General features: G+C 41.4%; 1 protein-coding gene across 3 annotated transcripts in view; it reads left to right on the top strand.

The window, feature by feature from the left end:
• The window catches only part of MID1 (midline 1), a gene marked incomplete at its 5' end in the record, with an annotated part of 129,577 nt that overhangs the window by 83,152 nt on the left and 22,964 nt on the right, over positions 1-23,461 (top strand). For all 3 annotated transcript variants that reach the window (XM_079727031.1, XM_079727030.1, XM_079727029.1), the window contains 2 exons: positions 5,742-5,869; positions 13,325-13,468. In XM_079727031.1, the coding sequence (XP_079583157.1) occupies positions 5,742-5,869; positions 13,325-13,468 (272 nt within the window). The remainder of the gene's footprint in view (positions 1-5,741; positions 5,870-13,324; positions 13,469-23,461) is intronic.

Here is a 23,461-nt window from a genome sequence, read left to right as displayed (position 1 = left end):
TCGGCAGGCGGACTCTCAACCACTGCGCCACCAGGGAAGCCCCCTATATATATATATATATATATATATATATATATATAAATTTATATATATATTATTTATCTTTGGCTGCATTGGGTCTTTTGTTGCTGCAAGCGGGGGCTACTCTTCGTTGTGGTGTGCAGGCTTCTCATTGCGGTGGCTTCTCTTGTGGAGCATGGGTCTAGGCACACGGGCTTCAGTAGTTGTGGCATGCAGGCTCAGTAGTTGTGGCTCGCAGGCTCAGTAGTTGTGGTGCACGGGCTTAGTTGTTCCGCGGCATGTGTGATCTTCCCTGACCAGGGCTTGAACCCGTGTCCCCTGCGTAGGCAGGTGGATTCTTAACCACCACGCCACCAGGGAAGTCCCACGCAGGATCTTTCGTTGTGATGCGTGGGCTCTTCATTGCAGCACGCAGGCTTCTCTCTAGTTGTGGCGTATGGGCTCCAGAATGCGGGCTCTGTAGTTGTGGCATGCAGGCTTAGTTGCCCCGAGGCATGTGGGATCTTAGTTCCCCGACCAGGGATTGAACCGGTGTCCCCTGAATTTCAAGACGGATTCTTAACTACTGGACCACCAGGGAAGTCCCCAAGGGCTATTTTTGACTTAGAAAACTGGACTCATACTAGCTACCTCTATCAGTAGTTGCGATAACATTGCTGGCGACTCCTATAAACAGGCCTTAAGTGTTATAGATAGTCCATAATGTTTGTTGGATTTATGGTTTCATATTACTTAACATTCTTCTCTAGAACGTGACTTCATAGTTGTGTTTACTACTGTGTCTGCCTTGGGCTTTGGCGCCTGTGTATTTCTAAGCCATCTTTATTCTTCTATTCAAGGGTAGAATGCCCAGAAGAAACTTTTAATCATGCAGGCCTTCCTAAAGTGAGAGTTGGATGTGATTTTTCTGCATCGTTAAACCACTTAAAGTGGATATGTTCGCCTACAAGCTGAATCAGACCACAACAAGTTTTTCAATTCAGAAACATCAGAAAACCCCAAGCGGAGAGAGAGCCTCAAGTTGTACATTGTAGGAGATGCATATGCTTTGGAATCAAGCGCTTGGCTCTGTGCTAATTGCTCAGGAGTAATTACGGGTAGCACTGGGGCTGCTCCCTAATCCTTGTCAGTCTCCTTTTGCTCATGTGCTCCCAGCGGGCAGGACCCCTAGCCATCTTGTTTCCACCATTATGGCCCCAGCACATAGCAAACTGCCTGATCTGAATGAATGTGTGAACAAATCTATAAAACAGGGCCAATTATTCCTACCTGATATGGTTGCTGTAGGGATAAAATGAAATCATGTAGTAAAGATATTAGCTGAGTTCCCGTCTCAAGGTGAACTTACAATAAATGCTAATTTCCTTCCTTCCCACTCACTAAATGGATGCAAATGGATTGTATAACATACTATATTCTCAAGCCTCGCTAATATATAGTTCTTGGTGTGATTCTATGTGCACTTTTCTAAAATGGTGTTAAATAAGCAAAACTCTTCACTCAATCCAAGTATAAGAAAGTTGGTCTACTGCTTATGAGACATCTAAAATGAAAATCATTTTTAGCAGCAAATTATCTGTATCAAGAGGATGCTAAGAAGAAAATTCCCTCTGAACAGTACCCATTTTTCAGAGCTCCTAGGAGGGCCTCAGACTCCACTGGATGACTCCTCTGTCCCTCACTGCCATAGGCAATTCAGGGATCCAACAGACTTCCCCAGAATACAAAACCGAGAACTCCAGTTATCAGCTGGAAAGGTGGCACTTGATTATAAGAATTAGAGTGCCTCTGATGAGTGGTTTTTGAAATGTGTTCTACAGGGTGTTAATTGGAGTTAAAACAACAAGGTTCCAGGGTCAAACACGTTTGGGAATTCCTGAGCTGAGTAAAGTAAACCACATTTTGTTACTGTGTGAACTCACCGGGTTTTACCATGGTGATGTGCGTCATAGCCCACCTGCCTGAGAGAGACCCATTTAAGTGCCATTGGCAGGTGGTCGGGCATGGGGGAATATTAAGTGGGAAGGGTAGAGCATCTTCCTCTGGTGTTGGCTGTTTGGCAGGAATCTTGGAAACACTCTAGCTCTAGACATGTCTTCCTTCCAGAAAACTGGCCCCATGTGGCTGCTAGCAACTGAGTGTCATGGAGATTAGGGGCATCGAAGTCAAAATAGAAAGGGGAAGTAGCGTGCAGCCCACCCTATTAAGTGTCAGAGTAGGACACGAGGCCCTTATTGGCTGCAGTATGTTAAGAGCTTGACACACACACAGCCACAAGCATGTGCACACATATTCCGGTACACACACACACACACACGACTCTAAAAGCACAGAATTGAGAAAGCGGCATGTGCTGATGGCCCTGGTGGATTTTGGCAATTTATCTGAAAGGCCAAGAGATGGGCAACAAGGATTTGGGGAAGAAAAACATAGCCTAAAATGTTGAATTTGGCAGATCTCTGCTTGCCTGTCAGTCCAATTAAGAATTTGAAATTGTAGCCAAAGATAAATATCTTTCCTTCTATCAGAAAAAATGTGTAGGTGTTAAAAGCTGCAATCATCTGCAAAGAGTCTTGCTGGCAGTCTTTGCCTCCCAGGCTTAGGAACTTTCAGCCTCTCTGTTCCCACTCTCCAAAGTTCCCACCATCAAGATGTCAGGCATTGTCAACAGTGTCCCTTGACTAAAGCATGGTTTAGTTAATTGTTTGTGGGCCACAGAACCAGGAGAAACTTGGGAATGAAATCTATTTTGGATGAACCTGAATAGAAGCTTGTGCAACTGGACAGGGGAAGTACCAGCTTGAGATTATCTGTTCAGAGCATTTGAGATCTCCTAACCTGGTGAGCACAAGGTCTATGCCATGCGGGAACAGCAGAGAAACACAATAGAAAGTTCGGTGCTTGTTTCATGATAGCTTGGTGCAGTTCTCCCTGTTGGACATCATGAAACAGAAATAACTGGGGTTTCATTTTGAAATTTTTATTCAAGGAGATCAGATGGCACTGTAGCATTTCTTTGAACCTTTCTGCATTGATGCAAATATTTTGGGCTCTTCAGTAAATGACATATTTGAAGGGCTTAGTCAGTATTCGTTGAATATTTGGTGACGAATCCTAAGACCTCTCTGAGTTTGAAGGAGTATGTGTGATTATAGGTCATAAGGAAAGCGGTTTTTTTTTGTTTTTTTTTTTTTTTGCTGTACGTGGGCCTCTCACTGTTGTGGCCTCTCCCGTTGCGGAGCACAGGCTCCGGACGCGCAGGCTCAATGGCCATGGCTCACGGGCCCAGCCGCTCCGCGGCATGTGGGATCTTCCCGGACCGGGGCACGAACCCGTGTCCCCTGCATCGGCAGGCGGACTCTCAACCACTGCGCCACCAGGGAAGCCCAGGAAAGCGTTTTTTAAGTCCACTTTGACCGTCTGTGAAAATTGCCTAGCAACCATCCCTTTATCCATCAGTCTGAATTAGCAGTTGTTTGTCATAATTAGTCCAATTCTCTTGGGTGCAGTAATTAGCTAATAAAATCACACAACTCTGCTTGTCACTGTTTCCTGGTGTAAGGATCAGGTGGTGAATTTAGATTCTCTGCCCTCATTCAAACACTAGAAACTTTTCTTTCCAGAGTTTATTCCTCTTCAAACTTTCATGTATGGATCTCAGTATCATTCCAATTATTACATTGTTGATTATCTTCTCTACTTCCCTCCCTGTATAGCACTGAATATGCAGCAGAAGTACAATTACAGAAACTTTAAGGATTTCGAGTATTTCATAGGTGTAACTTTTTTATTGAAGTGAAATTTGCATAACATAAAATTAACCATTTTAAAGTGACCAGTTCATTGGCATTTAGTACATTCACAGTGTTGTACAATTCCTGCCTCTATCGAGTTCCAAATTATTTTCATCACCCCAAAAGAAAACCCCACACCCATTATGTAATCACTCCCCATTGTCCCCTGCCCCCAGCCCCCGGCAACCACTGACCTACCTTCTGTCTCTATGGATTTGCCTATTCTGGACATTTCATACAAGTGCATCATACAATATGTGGCCTTTTGTGTCTGGCTTCTTTCACTTATCATAATACGTTCAGGGTTCATCCATGTCATAGCATATATCAGTATTTCATTCCTTTTTATGGCTGAAAAATATTCCATTGTATACATGTGCCCACAGATGTAATTTTTATAGCCAAGATATATTTCTTTATAAAATCCGAAACTTTAAGAGCCATTAAGAGATGCAAGAGGAGATCTATCTTTTAGTGTAACCAGGTTGAAATTTTTCTAAATTAAGTGGAAGAGTACAGACCTAGAATTCTCTTCCTGGCTGCGGCCAGCTAGCTCTATGGTCTTGTGTAAATGAGCATCAATACCCTTCATTAGAAAATAAGTAACTAGGTTATGGCTAAATCATTTAAAGGTGGTTTCTTTGCTCAAAAATTCCCAGTACCCTACACAGTATCCTGCACATAGTAGGTCCTTGGTGGGGTTTATTGAACTTCCTAAAATATCAAAATCAAGATTATGAGTCTAGCATAGTTTGATGTGCTCAGAAGTGGTTTACATCATCCCATAATTTTCTTGTTCTTAGAAGAATCACTTGCATTGTTAATTAGTCAAAATGTTCTGCTATTAATAATAACCTTCCCAATCAACGTGAGAGTCCAGTGCAGGAGACCGATACATACCAATAGCTTGCATTATAGATTATAAACGAGAAGTCTACCTAGCAACCTTAATGAAGAGGAGAAATGGTGGACCCATCAGGGGAATTTGTGAGAAAACTCATGTATATTTTCCATGGCATCTGCTGGGAATATGGTGCAAGAACATGAAGACAAGGAGAATGAAAACGAGCCTGACAAAAACTCCTTTTTTAATGTTTATTTTAGAGAGAGGCTAGTCATTGATTAAACTAATCCAATATCTGGAAACATTCTTTTTTAATCTTCACTTTGCCTTTTATGCAGCTTGAAATTTGGAAGACTCTTCTTTGAAGTGGAGCAGGGTTGAGTCTGAAAAGAACAAACAGTTTCCCAGACAGATGTGTGAAGAGATGCCTGGAGCTCTGTGCTTCTCTCGGGGGGTTAGATGTGCGGGGACCAGAGAGTTACATATACAGCAATGTGAAATACGAATATTCTTTCGCCTCCGTGGGGAATTGTTTCCCCGATAGTAAAAAGGAAGGCAGGAAGCCATTCTGCTGTTTTCCCAGTTCCTCTGCCTTCTCTCGTAGCTTATACTCATTTGCATTGTGTTGCCTGTTGTGCCATTCCGAGATTTTTCTTAAGGCTCACGTGTAAAAACAGCACTGGTGGGCTTCCCTGGTGGCGCAGTAGTTGAGAGTCCGCCTGCTGATGCAGGGGACACGGGTTTGTGCCCCGGTCCGGGAGGATCCCACATGCTGCGGAGCGGCTGGGCCCGTGGGCCATGGCCGCTGAGCCTGCGCGTCCGGGGCCTGTGCTCCGCAACGGGAGAGGCCACAACAGTGTGAGGCCCGCGTGCCACAAAAAAAAAAAAGCAAAAAAGCACTGGTTTTATTTTTTGACATTTTTTTAATTGAAGACCCAACACAGCCAAAAATAAATTAATTAATTTTTTTAAAAAGCATGATTTTTTAATGATATTTCTTTTCCTTTTATTTTTTCACTCCTATGCAGTGATGGTAAAAGCCAGCTTGACATTTCTAAAAAGTTGTTTTGTTTCAATTCTAGAGTCTCCATGGCAACGGCATCATCCCAGGTGCTAATTCCTGAAATCAACCTCAACGACACATTTGACACCTTTGCCTTAGATTTTTCCCGAGAGAAGAAATTGCTAGAATGTCTGGATTACCTTACAGGTACTGTCTTTTGTGTTTTCTTTAATACTGGGTACGTTCAGTGATACAAACTTTGCCACTTGATCAGTGTCCTAAAATGAGGTGTGGGCTTCTGATTTAGGAATGAAGTCTAATATTCCCGTAAAACATTTTTGGTATTCCTTTGTTGTTGTTTTTTTTTTCAAGTAAAATAATACAGTCCAAGACTAAACTGGGGACAGAGGCAAAAAGAGAATCTCGGTCATTGAAAGTATATTTACCACCATTTCCCACACTCTTGGCGTGTGGGTAGCACACGATACCTCTGTTGGCCATCAGAGAGGTACACGAGGCAGCGTGGCTGTTTTCCATTTCATGTCAGCAAGGCAGATGACTCTCACAGTGCCTTGGCAGAGAAAAACTTAGCAGCTAACTCTCATGGGGAATCTACCCTGCTCTGACTCTTTGCGTTTGTTTAATCTTCCCAACATCGAATTGAGGTAAAGTATTATAATCCTCATTTTGCAAATGACAGAGGTCATCCATCTTGCTGGAGGTCAGATAGCTAGGGAGAGGCAGAATTAGGATTTAGCTCAGGTCTGTACAGACTCCAAAGACCTCCATACTTTCTAGTAAAAGACTGAATGTCATCTTGGCAAAGGTCACCATGGCAGATGTCCCAAAAATCACACTTGTATTCCTGGTGCCACGTTGCACTTCTGTGCTTTCTGATAGGCACTTTTCTGGGGGTGGGGGGGTGAGGTCAAGCTTAAAAAACAAAAGCAGCCAAAATAGAAGAAACCTCTGGCTACTCCTCCTATTCCTAACCACGCTTCCAAATTTTTCTTAGCCGTCGACCGCTAAGGCAAGATCTGACCACATTCGCTCATAGAATGTGGACTGTTTAGATGACTGTATTTGTGTTATCCAAAGCCACGGGTGCCGCGGGGAATTCAGTGAAGCTCCGCGTATACAGTGAAGCCAGCTGTGCACTGAATTGAGGATGTGCCACCTTCAAGAGACCACATCCCTAACTTAGCGCGGCACCAGTGTCTCCACTCGCATTGTGTATGTGTGTTTGTGGGGGAGCAGTTGGGAGAGGTGGAGCGTTGGGTGATGTTTATTTTTACCGTCTGTGGCTGGAAAGCAAAGGATTTCTATGTTCGAGGAGCACTGTACCCAGATCAGTATTTTTCTTTGCCTGGACCCGAAGTGCCGGTTTTAGCCTTTGTGCATTTGCAAGGGAGGCGAGTCACCCCAGAAACATCTTCTTATCTTAGGTAATTCTTTCACACCGTACGATGCCTGTGAAGGAAGAAATAAGTTGACTCAAAAAGCACATCAGGAAACCAAACTCGATTTTCAACTATTTATGAATGTAGCTTTTCACTCTGAGATTTACCTCAGCTAACACTATGCCACAGAACTTTCTAGGATGATAGAAACACTCTACACTGTCCAGTAGGGTACCTGCTAGCCACGTGGGGCTGTGTTGAAACTCTGAAATGTGGTTAGTGAGTTTTTACTTTGGTTTCACTTTAAAGTGAAATGTAAAGAGCCACACGGAGCTCGTGGCTACTGTGTTGGACCATGCAGGTGAGCCTTTCTCGGGCTGAGATGCTTTTTATGATGGCATCCTATTAAAAATCTCCTGTTTTCTTATATCATTTGGGAATGAGTGTGGTCACAGCAACAGAAAATCCAGTTAGCAGTGCCTAAACCCATCAGACAGTGTAACTGTCACAGTAACAGGAGAACAGAGGCTTCTGTTGCTGTCCAGGGCTGGGCAGCAGTTCAGTGACGACTTCGGACCGCAGGCTCTTTCTCTTTTTGTGCTCGGCCGTCTTCATTGTCTTGCCACATGACTGCATAACTACTCCACCTCCAAGCGTTATGCCCAAGTTACAGACAAAAAGAGGGACAGATGGGAAAGGATGGCCAAAAGCTCTGTCAGCCAAGTCTGTTTATGAGGAAACCCAAAAGCTTGCTCAGAAGATCCATCTAGCAAACTTCCACTTGTGTCTTGTGGGCTAGATCCATGTCCTAAGGTCACGCCCAAGGGCAGACAAGACTGAAAAATGTTTGGCCGGGCACGTGGCCATTCTGCACAAAATCAGTATCTTATTGTCTGGAATGTCCTTCCCATGTCCCCAAAATTGTTTAATAGTGTTTCCATAACGTATGCCCATTCTCATCTCTATGTGAATGCCAGAGTACTGACTGCAGGGGAAATTGTGAAAGTAGTTTGCACTGACTTGCAGAGTGTACACCATATATCATCCCGATGGCTGTTTATGCTAAACTAAAGACCATATGGGGTACCTGCTCTTACGCCTTCTTAGCTGTCACCCTCCGATACAAATTTGGACCATTTCTAGACATAACATCGATCCTGGCCATAACATACAATGCTTGGCTGATATTGCCAAGCCCAAATAGTTTATCAGACATTCGTAAGCAGGAAATGAAGTGTTTGTGGAGTATTAGCCCACCATTTCTTGTGTCCTGTTTATGACAGGGGCAAGAACGTAACAGTTCTGGTATACCAGTTGCCTGAATATTGAAACTGGCAGCATGCTGCTGTTCCCATTTACTGTAAATTGGATATTGACTTTTCAGGACAAACCCATTGGGTTTATAATCAAAACAGGGTTAGTCTGCCTGGCTGTGAAAACAAGATTTTTTTTTTTCGCCTCTGACATGCCTCTAAATGGTATGTCAAGTGAATAACCCAGAGAGGTGACATTCCCTCCCTCATTACAGCCCCTGCCATGTGTCTCCCAGCTACCTGCCTATTTCAAACACAGTGTTCTTTATATTTAATCATATATTGCAGTGCAGAAAGAACCAAATCTTTCTACGATGGTTGATGGAGAAATAATTTAATGAACTGTTTACATGATGGGAGAATAAATATTTCTCCGCTGATCCATGCAGGGTGATCCCACACTAACAGGGACCACACGGACAGTAATAAGCATGTTTTATGATGCAGCTGGGCCTCCTCCATGGAAGGTGTCTCTCGATCAGTATCACTTATTTATCCAAGTCACAGCACATGGCACTAAATCTTTTTTTTCCACTAATAAATTCTACCATTTTTTCATGTTTAAAAAAATTTCAGCTTTATTGAGGTATAATCGACAAATAAAATTGTAAGATATTTAAAGGATACATCTTAGTGATTTACATTTTGTATTTTTGGATCTTGTTTAAGAAACCTTTCCCCATCCGAAGTCACAAAGATATTCTCCTGCTTCTTCCATTAGCCTCATTGTTTTACTTTTCCATTTATATCTTTAAGCTATCTGAAGCTTACCTTTGTATTTAGTGTAAGGTAGGGATTTAACTGAATTTTTCTTCGTATTGTGAACCAGTTTTATCAACATAATTTCTAAGCAATCTATTCTTTCCTCATGAAGATGGCTTTGCCAGCTTTGTGGTGCTGCCTTTTTTGTACGTCAAGTTCTATGTATCATGGGTCTATTTCCAAGCTTTCTATCTGTTCTTTTTAACATCTTTATTGGAGTATAATTGCTTTACAATGTTGTGTTAGCTTCTGCTGTATAACAAAGTGAATCAGCTACACGTATACATATATTCCCATATCTCCTCCCTCTTGGGTCTCCCTCCCTCCCTATCCCATCCCTCTAGGTGGTCACAAAGCACTGAGCTGATCTCCTTGTGCTTTGCGGCTGCTTCCCACTAGCTATCTATTTTACGTTTGGTAGTGTATATATGTCCATGCCACTCTCTCACTTCGTCCCAGTTTACCCTTCCCCCTCCCCCATCCTCAAGTGCATTCTCTATGTCTGCATCTTTATTCCTGTCCTGCCCCTAGGTTTTTCAGAACGTTTTTTTTTTCTTAGATTCCATATATATATGTTAGCATACGGTATTTGTTTTTCTCTTTTGGACTTACTTCACTCTGTATGACAGACTCCAGGTCCATCCACCTCACTACAAATAACTCAATTTCATTTCTTTTTATGGCTGAGTAATATTCCATTGTGTATATGTGCCACATCTTCTTTATCCATTCATCTGTTGATGGACACTTAGGTTTCTTCCATGTCCTGGCTATTGTAAATAGAGCTGCAATGAACATTGTTGTACATAACTCTTTTTGAATTATGGTTTTCTCTGGGTATATGCCCAGTAGTGGGATTGCTGGGTCGTATGGTAATTCTATTTTTAGTTCTTTAAGGAACCTCCCATACTGTTCTCCACAGTGGCTGTATCAATTTACATTCCCACCAACAGTGCAAGAGGGTTCCCTTTTCTCCACACCCTCTCCAGCATTTATTGTTTGTAAATTTTTTGATGATGGCCATTCTGACTGGTGTGAGGTGATACCTCATTGTAGTTTTGATTTGCATTTCCCTAATGATTAGCGATGCTGAGCATCCTTTCATGTGTTTGTTGGCAATCTGTATATCTTCTTTGGAGAAATGTCTGTTTAGGTCTTCTGCCCATTTTTGGATTGGGTTGTTTGGTTTTTTTTTTGATATTGAGCTGCATGAGCTGCTTGTATATTTTGGAGATTAATCCTTTGTCAGTTGCTTCGTTTGAAAATATTTTCTCCCATTCTGAGGGTTGTCTTTTGGTCTTGTTTATGGTTTCCTTTGCTGTGCAAAAGCTTTGAAGTTTCATTAGGTCCCATTTGTTTATCTTTGTTTTTATTTCCATTTCTCTAGGAGGTGGGTCCAAAAGGATCTTGCTGTGATTTATGTCACAGAGTGTTCTGCCTACGTTTTCCTCTAAGAGTTTTATAGTGTCTGGCCTTATATTTAGGTCTTTAATCCATTTTGAGTTTATTTTTATGTATGGTGTTAGGGAGTGTTCTAATTTCATTCTTTTACATGTACCTGTCCAGTTTTCTCAGCACCACTTATTGAAGAGGCTGTCCTTTCTCCACTGTCCATTCCTGCCTCCTTTATCAAAGATAAGGTGACCATATATGCGTGGGTTTATCTCTGGGCTTTCTATCCTGTTCCATTGATCTATATTTCTGTTTTTGATGACACTAAATCGTGCATGTGGATACTTCAGGAGACAGATGTATAAAGTCATATTCCAGAAAGAATGCTTTAAGGGCTCTGTAGAGCCCTTCTATCTTAATGCACAACTTTCTTTTTCAAGTTATCCCTTTTTTTAAATTTACTTTGTTGAAGTATAGGCGATTTACAATTTTGCGGTAGTTTCAGGTGTACAGCAAAGCGATTCAGGTATACATATATATAGTGTACACAAGCTTACGGCAAAACCCGAACAAACTTTTTGGCCAACCCAATATACTCTTTTTCGTATTCTTTCCCATGATGGTTTATCACAGGATATTGAATATGTTCCCTGTACTATACAGTAGGACCTTGTTGTTTATCCATTCTATATATAATAGTTTGCATCTGCTAGTCCCAAACTCCGAATTCCTCCCTCCCCCACCCTCCTTCCCCCTGGTAACCACAAGTCTGTTCTCTATGTCTGTGAGTCTGTTTCTGTTTCAGAGATATCTGTGCCATATTTTAGATTCTGCATGTAAGTGATATCATATGGTATTTGTCTTTCTCTGCCTGCCTTACTTCGCTTAATGTGATAATCTCTAAGTCCACGGCACATGGCATTATTTCATTTTATGGCTGAGTAGGATCCCTTATTGCACACTGTAATGCAGCGCCTGCCACAATAATGTCTGTGGAATTCAATAATCAATAGACTAAGCTGGGCTAACTGACTTTATGCCACAGATATAAAAGTTACTTGCTTAGTACGATATTTGTCCTACATGTATCGTCAAGTGGCAAAGTGCAGAGTACTAAAACAAGTGAAGTTTTAAATTTTACCATTTTCATAAGCTTTCCTCCCTCTTCGGGTTTCTTTAGGACTCATCCATCCTAATCAAAGTTTCAAGCAGGAAAGAATTCTCTAATAGTGTAAGCAAATGTCGCTCCTCATCTGTCGGATGCAGATATATTTCTCCTTTTGAAGTTAGGTTCTGGTGTACAGAAGAATGGAAAAAAAGGCCTGGATCGACGCTTTAAACCAGGGCTCGGCAAACTCTGACTGTAAAGGGCCAGATGGTAAATATTTTAGTCTTTGCAGGACATATGGTTGCAACTACTCAATTCTGCTATTGCACAAAGGCAGCCAGAGACAGTCCATAAATGAATGAGCCTGGCTGTGTTCCAATAAAACTTTATTTACAAAAACAGGCAGTGGGCCAGATTTGGCCCATAGCCATAGCTTGCCAGCTCCTGCTCTAAAATATTATTGCCAGTGCAAAGCACTCACTGCCTAGGCTTTTTCTTGCTCACAAACTCGTCTCATAAAACCAGTTATTGAAATCAATCCAGTAGAAGTCAACTGAAAATCATCATTTGGGTAGGATTTAGACTTCTCTGCTCCAGAATACGTTCAAGACATAAAACAGCAGCCTTCCCCAACGATAAGTTAATCAAGTGCCAAGGAATCCTGTTTTTCTTTTTTTCTTTTTTTTTTTTTTGCGGTACACGGGCCTCTCACTGTTGTGGCCTCTCCCATTGCGGAGCACAGGCTCTGGACGCGCAGGCTCAGCAGACATGGCTCACGGGCCCAGCCGTTCTGCGGCATGTGGGATCCTCCCGGACTGGGGCACGAACCCGTGTCCCCTGCATCGGCAGGCGGACTCTCAACCACTGCGCCACCAGGGAAGCCCCCTGTTTTTCTTGAGGAAGGAAAACGAATTTCTTACATATGATTGATTGGCAATCATGTTCTTAATTTGAAATATCACCTATCAACTGAAAAATGAGAAGAGAACAGAATCACACTAATACATTTTTATAAGGTATCAAAACATGTAATGAAAGAAAATTTTCAAACAGTTATCTGACTGATATGTTATGGGATAACAAACATCAGTATTTTTTCATTTGGGCGCCTGAATATAAAAATACGTGCATCTTGTAGCTCAGAGGTTGGCTAACTTTGGCTCTCATGCCAAATCTGGTCCTCACTTGATTTTGTAAATAAAGTTCTCCTGGAACCTGGCCAGGTCTATTTGAGTACAGTTTGGCCGCTTTCATGGTACAAAGGCAGAGTTGAGTAGTTGCAACAGAGACCAGATGACCCACAAAGCCTAAAATATTCACCATCTAGCTCTTTACCAAAAAAGTTTGCCATCCCAACAATGGGGATGAAATGACAAGAGTTCATCTTGTTTACTTTTTGTTTAACATGTTTTCTTTCAGGAATAAGAGAGTCTTGTTTGCTTACCCTTCTAAACATGCTTTCATGATAAATACAGATAAGACACTGGCTGGCTGAGGTCACAGTACCTGGGAAAAATTACAGTGATAACCAGCCAACCAAATATTCTTTGGATTGGGATCACCATCTCTAGGATAGTAGTTCTGATGGGTATATTTTGAAAGGCCTGCTTTGACTGTCAAACATCTCCTTTGAAATGTACCCCAGAGGTGTCTGCTTCTCTGCTGATGACCGTCTTTCTCCCCACAGCTCCCAACCCTCCCACAATTAGAGAAGAGCTCTGCACGGCTTCCTATGACACCATCACCGTTCACTGGACCTCCGATGACGAATTCAGTGTGGTTTCCTACGAGCTCCAGTACACCATATTCACCGGACAAGCCAATGTTGTGAGTGAGTATCGCACGCCCTATTGACTTCTCTGTTTGGTGACTGTTTTCAGATCGATTGCATTTCTGAGTTTAAATTTCGAGGAAAGAGTACACAATATTTATTGGCTTGTCTTTCGTAACCAAGAAGATGGTAGCACTCACTCGTACTGTGCTAGGAAAAATAACAGGCCAAATAGCATTGAAAATTATTGATCTCTAGCAAACCACATGGACGACTCTTACAAACATAAAGGAATCAGGAAACAAAAGGATGAATGCACTATGAGTCTATTTGTACATAAGTTAAAGATAAAAAGCTCTTGTGTTTAGAGATGTATACATAGGTGTAAAAACTATAAATAAAAGTCAGGATGATGGTTCCCTCTTGGATGGGAGGGGAGTAGCACCACTGGAAAAACATGGGGAGATCGTGGGGTTAACAGCACTTTCTGGGTGGGAGTTATATGGTTTAGTCATTATATCATACATTTAGTTTTCTTTTCTGAGTGTTACTTCAGAATTTTTTTTGTTATTAACCTTGGGTCTATGTCACTTTATTTTTATTTTAGTTTTTATTTTATATTAGAGTACACTTGATTTACAGTGTTGTGTTAGTTTCAGGTGTATAGCAAAGTGATTCAGGTATACAGATACGTATATCCATTACTTTACAGATTCTTTTCTCATAAAGGTTATTAGAGAATAGTGACTAGAGTTCCCTGTGCTGTACAGTAGGTCCTTGTTGGTTATCTATTGTATATATAGTAGTGTGTAGATGTTAATCCCAAACTCCTAATCTATCCCTCCCCCAACCTCTCCCCTTTGGTAACCATAAGTTTGTTTTTGAAGTCTGTGAGCCTGTTTCTGTTTTGTACACAAGTTCATTTGTATCATTTTTTTAGATTCCACATAGAAGTGATATCACATGGTACTTGTCTTTCTGACTTACGTCACTTAGTATGATAATCTCTAGGTCCATCCATGTTGCTGCAAATGGCATTATTTCGTTCTTTTTTATGAGTAGTTATTACAGGATAGTGAATACAGTTCCCTGTGCTATACAATGGGCCCTTGTTGTTTATCCATTCTGTATGTACTAGTTTGCATCTGCTAGTCCTAAACTCCCACTCCATCCCTACCCTGCCCCCACCCCCACTTGGCAACCACAAGTCTGCTCTCTATGTGAGTCTGTTTCTGATTCTTAGAGAAGTTCATTTGTGTCATATTTTAGATTCCACATAGAAGTGATATCACATGGTATTTGTCTTTCTCTTTCTGACTTACTTTGCTTAGTATGATCATCTCGAGGTCCATGCGTATTGCTGCCAATGGCATTATTTCATTCTTTTTTATGTCTGAGTACTATTCCATTGTGTATATGTACCAAATCTTCATTATTCACTCCTCTGTCGATGGACATATTTAGGTTGCTTCCACGCCCTGGCTATTGTAAATGAACACTGGGGTGCATGTATCTTTTCAAATTATGGTTTTCTCTGGATATATGCCCAGGAGTGGGATTGCTGGATCATATGGTATAGTTCTATTTTTAGTTCTTTTCAGGAACCTCCATACTGTTCTCCATAATGGTTGTACCAATTTACATTCCCACCAACAGCATAGGAGGGTTCCCTTCTCTCCACACCCTCTCCAGCATTTATGGTTTGTAGACTTTTTAATGATGGCCATTCTGAGCCGTGTGAGCTGATACCTCATGGTAGTTTTGATTTGCATTTCTCTAATAATTAGTGATGTTGAGCATCTTTTCATGTGCTTTTTGGCCATCTGTATGTCTTCTTTGGAGCAATGTCTCTTTACATCTCCTGCCCATTTGTTCACTGGGTTGTTTGTTTTTTTGATATTGAGCTGCATGAGCTGCTTGTATATTTTGGAGATTAATCCTTTGTCAGTTGCTTTGTTTGCACATATTTTCTCCCATTTTGTGGGTTGTCCTTTTGTTTATGGTTTGCTTTGCTGTGTAAAAGCTTTTAAGTTTCATTAGGTCCCATTTGTTTATTTTTGTTTTTATTTTCATTACTCCAGGAGGTGGATCCAAAAAGATATTGCTGCAATTTATGCAAAGATTGTTCTGCCTATATTTTCCTCTAAGAGTTTTATAGTATCTGGTCTTACATTTAGGTGTTTAATCCATTTTGAGTTTATTTTTGTGTATGGTGTTAGAGAATGTTCTCGTTTCATTCTTCAACATGTAGCTGTCCAGTTTTTCCTGCAACACTTATTGAAGAGGCTGTCTTTTCTCCATTGTATATTCCCGCCTCCTTTGACATAGATTAGTTGACCATAGGTGTGTGGGTTTATTTCTGGACTTTCTATCCTGTCCCACTGATCTATATTTCTGTTTCTCTGCCAATACCATACTGTTTTGACGACTGTAGCTTTGTAGTCAAGGAGCCTTATTCCTCCAGCTCTGTTTTCCTTTCTCAGGATTGCTTTGGCTATTCAGGGTTTTTTGTGTTTCCATACAAATTAAAAAATTTTTTGTTCTAGTTCTGTGAAAAATGCCATTGGTAATTTAATAGGGATTGCATTGAATCTGTAGATTGCCTTAGGTAGTATACTCATTTTGACAATATTGATTTTTCCAATTCCTTTCCATCTGTGTGTGTCATCTTCAGTTTCTTTCATCAGCATCTTATAGTTTTCAAGTACAGGTATTTTGGCTCCTTAGGTAGGTTTATTCTTAGGAATTTTATTCTTTTTGATGTGATGGTAAATGGGATCATTTCCTTAATTTCTCTTTCTGGTCTGTCATCATTAACATATAGAAATGCAAGAGATTTCTGTGTATTAATTCTGTAAGCTGCAACTTTACCAAATTCATTGATGAGCTCGAGTAGTTTTCTGGTAGCATCTTTAGGATTTTCTATGTATAGTATCATGTCCTCTGTAAACAGTGGCAGTTTTACTTCTTTTCCAATTGGGATTCCTTTTATTTCTTTTTCTTCTCTGATGGCTGTGGCTAGGACTTCCAAAACTATGTTGAATAAAAGCGGTGGGAGTGGGCCTCCTTGTCTGGTTCCTGATCTTAGAGGAAATGCTTTCAGCTTTTCACTGTTGAGTATCATATTAGCTGTGGGTTTGTCATATATGGTCTTTATTATGTTGAGGCTCTGTGCCCACTTTCTGGAGAGTTTTTATCATAAATGAATGTTGAATTTTGTCAGAAGCTTTTTCTGCATCTATTGAGATGGTCATATGGTTTTTATTCTTCAATTTGTTAATGTGGTGTCTCACATTGGTTGATTTGCGGATATTGAAGAATCCTTGCATCCCTGGGATGAATCCCACTTGATCATGGTGTATGATCCTTTTACTGTATTGTCGGGTTCGGTTTGCTAGTATTATGTTGAGGAATTTTGCATCTATATTCATCAGTGATATTGGCCTGTAATTTTCTTTTTTTGCGCTATCTTTGGTTTTGGTATCAGGGTGATGGTGGCCTCGTAGAATGAGTTTGGGGGTGTTCACTCCTCTGCGATTTTTTTGGAATAGTTTCAGAATGATAGGTGTTAACTCTTCTCTAAATGCTTGGTAGAATTCGCCTGTGAAGCCATCTGCTCTTGGACTTTTCTTGGCAGTTTTTTTTTTTTTTTTTTTTTTTTTTTGCATTACGTGGGCTTCTCACTGCTGTGGCCTCTCCCGTTGCGGAGCACAGGCTCCGGACGCGCAGGCCCAGCAGCCATGGCTCACGGGCCCAGCCGCTCCGCGGCACGCGGGATCCTCCCAGACCGGGGCACGAACCCGTGTCCCCTGCATCGGCAGGCAGACTCTCAACCACTGCGCCACCAGGGAAGCCCTTCTTGGCAGTTTTTTAATCACATTTTCAATTTCAGTACTTGTGATTGGTCTGTTCACATTTTCTATTTCTGCTTGGTTCAGTCTTGGGAGATTGTACCTTTCTACGAATTTGTCCATTTCTTCTAGATTGTCCATTTTATTGGCATAGAGTTGCTTGTAGTAGTCTCTTATGATCCTTTGTATTTCTGTGGTGCCTATTGTAACTTCAACTTTTTCATTTCTAATTTTATGGATTAGAGCCTTCTCCCTTTTTTTCTTGATGAGTCTGGTTAAAGGTTTATCAATTTTGTTTATGTATTCTTTGTCTCTATTTCATTTATTTCTGCTCTGATCTTTATGGTTTCTTTCCTTCTACAAACTTTGGGTTTTGTCTCTTCTTCTTTCTCTTGTTGCTTTAGGCATAAGGTTAAGTTGTTTATCTGAGATTTTTCTTGTTTCCTGAGGTAAGATAGTATTGCTATAAACTTCCCTCTTACAATTGCTTTTGCTGTGTCCCGTAGGTCTTGGATCATCAGGCTTTTGTGTTCGTTTGTCTCTAGATATTTTTTCATTTCTTCTTTGATTTCTTCAGTGATCCATTGGTTGGTTGGTAGCATATTGTTTCACCTCCACGTGTTTGTGTTTTTTACAGTTTTTTTTTGTAGTTGATTTCTAATCTAATAGCGTTGTAGTCAGAGAAGATCCTTAATATGAGTTCAATTTTCTTAAATTTACCGAGGCACCGAGGCTTGCTTTGTGGCTCAGCATTGTGATCTCTCCTGGAGAATGTTAGATGTGCCTTTGAGAAGAACGTGTATTCTGCTGCTTTCAGATGGAATGTTCTATAAATATCAATTAAGTTCATCTGGTCTAATGTGTCATTTAAGGCCTGTGTTTCCTTATTGATCTTCTGTCTGGATGATCTGTCCATTGATGTAAGTGGGGTGTTTAAGTCCCCCACTATTACTGTGTTACTGTTGTTTTCTCCTTTTATGGCTGTTAGCATTTGCCTTATATACTGAGGTGCTCCTTTGTTGGGCACATATACATTTACAATTGTTTTATCCTCTTCATGGCTTGATCCTTTGATCATTGTATATATATAGTGTCGTCCTTTGTCTCTTGTAACAGTCTTGATTTTAAAGTCTATTTTGTCTGACATGAGTATTGCTACTACAGCTTTCTTTTGATTTCCATTTCATAGAATACCTTTTTCCATCTTCTCACTTTCGGTCTGTATGTGTCCCTAGATCTGAAGTGGGGCTCTTGTAGACAGCATATATACGGGATTTATTTTTGTATCCATTCAGCCAGTTTATGTCTTTTGGTTGGAGTATTTAATCCTTTTACATTTCAGGTAATTATCAATATGTATGTTCTTATTGCCATCTTGTTCACTGTTTTGGATTTGTTTTTGTAGGTCTTTTTTCTTCCCTTCCTCTTTTGTTCGCTTCTCTTGTGATTTGATGACTGTCTTTAGTGTTGTGTTTGCATTGCTTTTTCTTTTTTAATTCATTACTCTGAATTCTTTTTCAGGTAGATTACCTATCTCCACTTCACTTAGTTGTTCTTCTGGGGTTTTATCTTGTTCCTTTGTCTGGAATATATTTCTCTGCCGTCTCATTTTGTGTAACTGTCTGTGTTTGTGGTCTCTGTTTCTCAGGCTGCACGTTTGTAGTTCCTCTTTCTTCTGATGTCTGCACCCTGGTGGGGTGAGATTGGTCCAGAGGCTTGTGCAGGCTTCCTGGTGGGAGGGACTGTTGCCTGCCCCCTGGTGGGCAGGGCCATGTCAAGAGGTGCATTTAGAGGAGACTTTGTGCTCAGGATGACTTTAGGCAGACTGTCTGCTGATGGGTGGGGCTGTGTTCCCACGCTGTTCACTGTTTGGCCTGAGGTGTACCAGCACTGGAACCAGGCAGTGGGGGGGGCAAGGTCTTGGTGCCAAAATGGTGATCTCCGGGAGCGCTCACGCTGATGAATATTTCCTGGGGCCTCTGGCCCTTGCCCCTACGGTGAGCCCCAGCCAACCCCCAACTCCCTAGGAGGCCCTCCAAGACCCACAGGTAGGTCTGACCCAGGCTCCTGTGGAGTCACTGCTTTGCCCTGGGTCCCAGTTCACAGGAAACCTTCTGTGCGCCCTCCAAGAGTGGAGTCTCTGTTTCCACCTGTCCTGTGGAGCCCCTGCACCCAAGCCCTGCTGGTCTTCAAAGCCAAATGCTCTGGGGGCTCCTCCTCCTGATGCCAGACACCCAGGCTGGGGAGCCTGAAGTGGGGCTCCGAACTCTTACTGCAGTAAGAGAACCTCTGCAATATAATTATTTTCCATTTTGTGGGTCACCCATCTGGCGGGCATGGGATTTGATTATATGGCAAAAGCACCCCTCCTACTGTCTTGTTGTGGCTTCTTCTGTCTTTGGATGTAGAATATCTTTTTTGGTAGGTCCTAGTCTTTTTTGTCTCTGGTTGTTCAGCAGTTTCGATTTGGGTGCTTTCATGAGAGGAGGTGAGCTCATGTTCTTCTACTCTGCCATCTTGTCTCCAGAATATATTTCACATTTTTTAAAGGATTTAATAAAATGAATAGCTGAAGAATACCAAAGGAAGAATTTTAGACCTTATTTGAAACACAGAGAAACCCCTCTCTCACTGGGGCCCATGAGATATTCAGTATCGGAGACCATGTGATGATCTAGAATAGCAGCAAGTAGCTGGTCAGAGAGATGATAATAGAGGAAGCACTCCCTCTTGCCCCGCAGTTGTTTAAACTGAATTAAGTACATGGCAAAGGACAAGAAGAAATGTATTTTTAGGGGAGCAAATTTGAAAGCTTCTTTAGCAAATAAAAATAGAATATGTCGGGGCTTCCCTGGTGGCGCAGTGGTTGAGAGTCCACCTGCCGATGCAGGGGACGCGGGTTCGTGCCCCGGTGCGGGAGGATCCCACATGCCGCGGAGCGGCTGGGCCCGTGAGCCATGGCCGCTGAGCCTGAGCGTCCGGAGCCTGTGCTCCGCAACGGGAGAGGCCGCAACAGTGTGAGGCCCGCCTACCGCAAAAAAAAAAAAAAAAAAAAAAATAGAATATGTCAAGGTAGAATAGGATAGAATAGCAGTCATTTTTGAACAAAGATATGTTTTGAATAAATCCATACCAACCTTGCTTTCATTATATAAACCTTTTTGTAACCTCACTGTTCTTTCCTAGCACAAGTACTTCTGAGGCACATGATGCTTAAAATAGAAATTTGATTTAGGAGTAATTAAAAGAGTGATGCAGAAAGACCCACACTTGTAAGGGGCTAAAGTATAAGCGCCTCATACCAACAACTGGTCCCCCTCCCTATATCCCCCTTTCCCAGCTTCCCCTCCTGACCCCTCTGACCTTTCACTCCTTAATCAGCCAGCCTTGGAAGCTTTTCTTAAAATCTTACTTAGCTTTTATTAAAATCTTCTAAGAATGTGTAATTTTGGAGTGAAAGGGAAAGCCATGAAATGTTGAGAACAGCTTTGGCAAGCTGCCTGAGTAGGTAGAGAGCATAGAGAGGGCAGAAATGGTACAACCAAAAGGTCTTGGGGCAAGTGATCACTAAGTCCTGAAAGAGACTGGGTACCTATCAGTACAGTAAAGGCATACCAGACAGCCACGTTAAGCACACCTATAGAGACAGAAGGTGGCAGGGTGCAGTGGGAGATCTCGTCTAATTAAGCCTGGCTAGAGAGTTGAGTGAGGAAGGGGAGACAGTGAGAAGTGAAGATAGAGAAGCCGAACCAGGACTCATCCCCATACAGGTCTAGTTCTTACTGTTTGTGCATCTGGAGTCAGCTGGGGGGTCAGCTAACCTGCTGATCTTGGTTAGGCTCCCTCGCAGCTCAGGCTGGTAACTGGGGCATCTCCGCTGCTGGACAGCTTTCTCCTGCAGTCTAGCTCCAGCATGTTCTCCAGGGGATTGCAGAGGTGAAGGCAGAAGGGTGGGCCCAGTTGCCCACATGCTTTTCAAGCCTCTGTCTTTGTCACGTTAGCTGACATGCCATTGGCCAAACCCATTCCCACGAGTGAGCCTGGAGTCACAATGAGAGGCCTGCAAGGTTATATAGCAAACGAAATGCGTGGATACAGCAAGAAGGAAGGGACTGGAGCCAGAGGACCATCTATTGTAGAACCTTAGCTCCATACCAGCACTTCACTCCATCCCCAAAATGAAAGGAAGATACCTGTTGCTTGAAACGTAGGGTTTCCCAGGTGACTAAACTGTGACTAACTTGACTTCCATGCTGTTGGCATGGAAAAGAATACCAAAATAAGACACAAGAATGTAACAGATGAGAAAAGGCCACACCTGTAGAAATCCAACAACAACAATACTACTGAAATTAGAGCTTTATGTTGGGTGATTCCAGAGAAGGGGATTTGTTCCCAGAAAGCAGTTGCCACAAGAAAATAAATGCACGTGGCTTAACGAAGATTACAGAGCTGCCTTTTGTTGTTGTTGTTCTTATAACTTTTTTTATTGAAGTGTAGTTGATTTGCAATATTGTGCTAGTTGCAGGTGTACAGCAAAGTTTCAGTTATTTTTTCAGATTATCTTGTAAGAACCTATAATGGAAAATAATTAATATAGTTCCCTGTGCTATACAGTAGGTCCTTGTTTATCTAGTATTTTTAATTTTTATTTTATATTGGAGTATAGTTGATCTACAATGTTGTGTTAGTTTCAGGTGTACTGCAAAGTGATTCAGTTATACATATATCCATTCTTTTTCAGATTCTTTTCCCATATAGGTTGTTACAGAATACTGAGTAGAGTTCTCTGCTATCCACAGAGAACTATATCTGTGCTATATCTGCCTTATTTAAAACGTAGATGCTGAAAAGGCCTGTTCTCCCAGGACAGATGGAAACCAGTGAAACTGCAGTTGTTCATCTCACTGGGGTACTCTAGTCAGCTTGTTAGTATCAGCATTTGTTTGTCTCTTAATGTCTATTAAAGCAGTAGAGTGAAGTCCCAAGGCCTACAGGATCAAATTGCAACAATGCAAGAATAAATTCAGATTAAAGGTAACTGAGATGTAAACATTCTCAGATTATTTTTTCTTTTCTTTTGTAATTTAATCTTTATTTTATATTGGAGTATAGCTGATTTACAATGCAGCGTTAGTTTTAGGTGTACAGCAAAGTGATTCAGTTATACAGATACATATATCCATTACTTTACCGATTCTTTTCTCATATAGGTTTTTAGAAAATAGTGACTAGAGTTCCCTGTGCTGTACAGTAGGTCCTTGAGGGTTGTGTGTTGTATATATAGTAGTGTGTAGATGTTAATCCCAAACTCCTAATCCACCCGTCTCCTGACCTCTCCCCTTCAGTAACCACAAGTTTGTTTCTGAAGTCTGTGAGTCTGTTTCTGTTTTGTACGTAAGTTCATTTGTATCATTTTTTTTAGATTCCACATAGAAATGATATCATATGGTACTTGTCTTTCTCTATGATTTACTTCACTTAGTATGATAATCTCTAGGTCCATCCATGTTGCTACAAATGGCATTATTTCATTCTTTTTTTATGCTTGAGTACTATTCCATTGTATAGATGTACCACATCTTTATTCATTCCTCTGTTGATGGACATTTAGGTTGATTCCATGTCTGTGCTATTGTAAATAGTGCTGCAATGAACGTTGGGGTGCATGTTTTTTTCAAGTTATGATTTTCTCCTGATCTATGCCCAGGAGTGGGATGGCTGGGTCATATGGTAGTTCTATTTTTAGTTTTTTAAGGAACCGCCATACTGTTCTCCATAGTGGCTGTATCAATTTACATTCCCACCAACAGTGTAGGAGGGTTCCCTTTCCTCCACACCCTCTCCAGCATTTGTTATTTGTAGATTTTTTGATGATGGCCATTCTGATCAGTGTGAGGTGACACCTCATTGTAGTTTTGATTTGCATTTCTCTAATAATTAGCGATGTTGAGCATCTTTTCATGTGCTCTTTGCCCATAGATAATTTTTTTCTTAACTATTACGCAGAGTTGTAGTGATTGAGGGAGATCTGGATTTGAATCCCAGCTTTGGACCTCACTAGCTCTATAATTTGGGGCAAATCATTGAACATCCTCTGTTTCTTCATCTGTAAGAAGAGGTAATGTTTTAACTTCACATGGCTGAGACATTAAAAGTAAAGGTCTTAGCCCTGTGTTTGCCAGTGTTAGCACATAGCTAT

This window comes from Hyperoodon ampullatus, assembly GCF_949752795.1.
Source record: "Hyperoodon ampullatus genome assembly, chromosome: X".
NCBI classification, from domain to species: Eukaryota; Metazoa; Chordata; class Mammalia; order Artiodactyla; family Ziphiidae; genus Hyperoodon; species Hyperoodon ampullatus.
The sequence above is the reverse complement of the archived record's forward strand: the minus strand, read 5'-3'. Positions and strand labels throughout refer to the sequence as shown.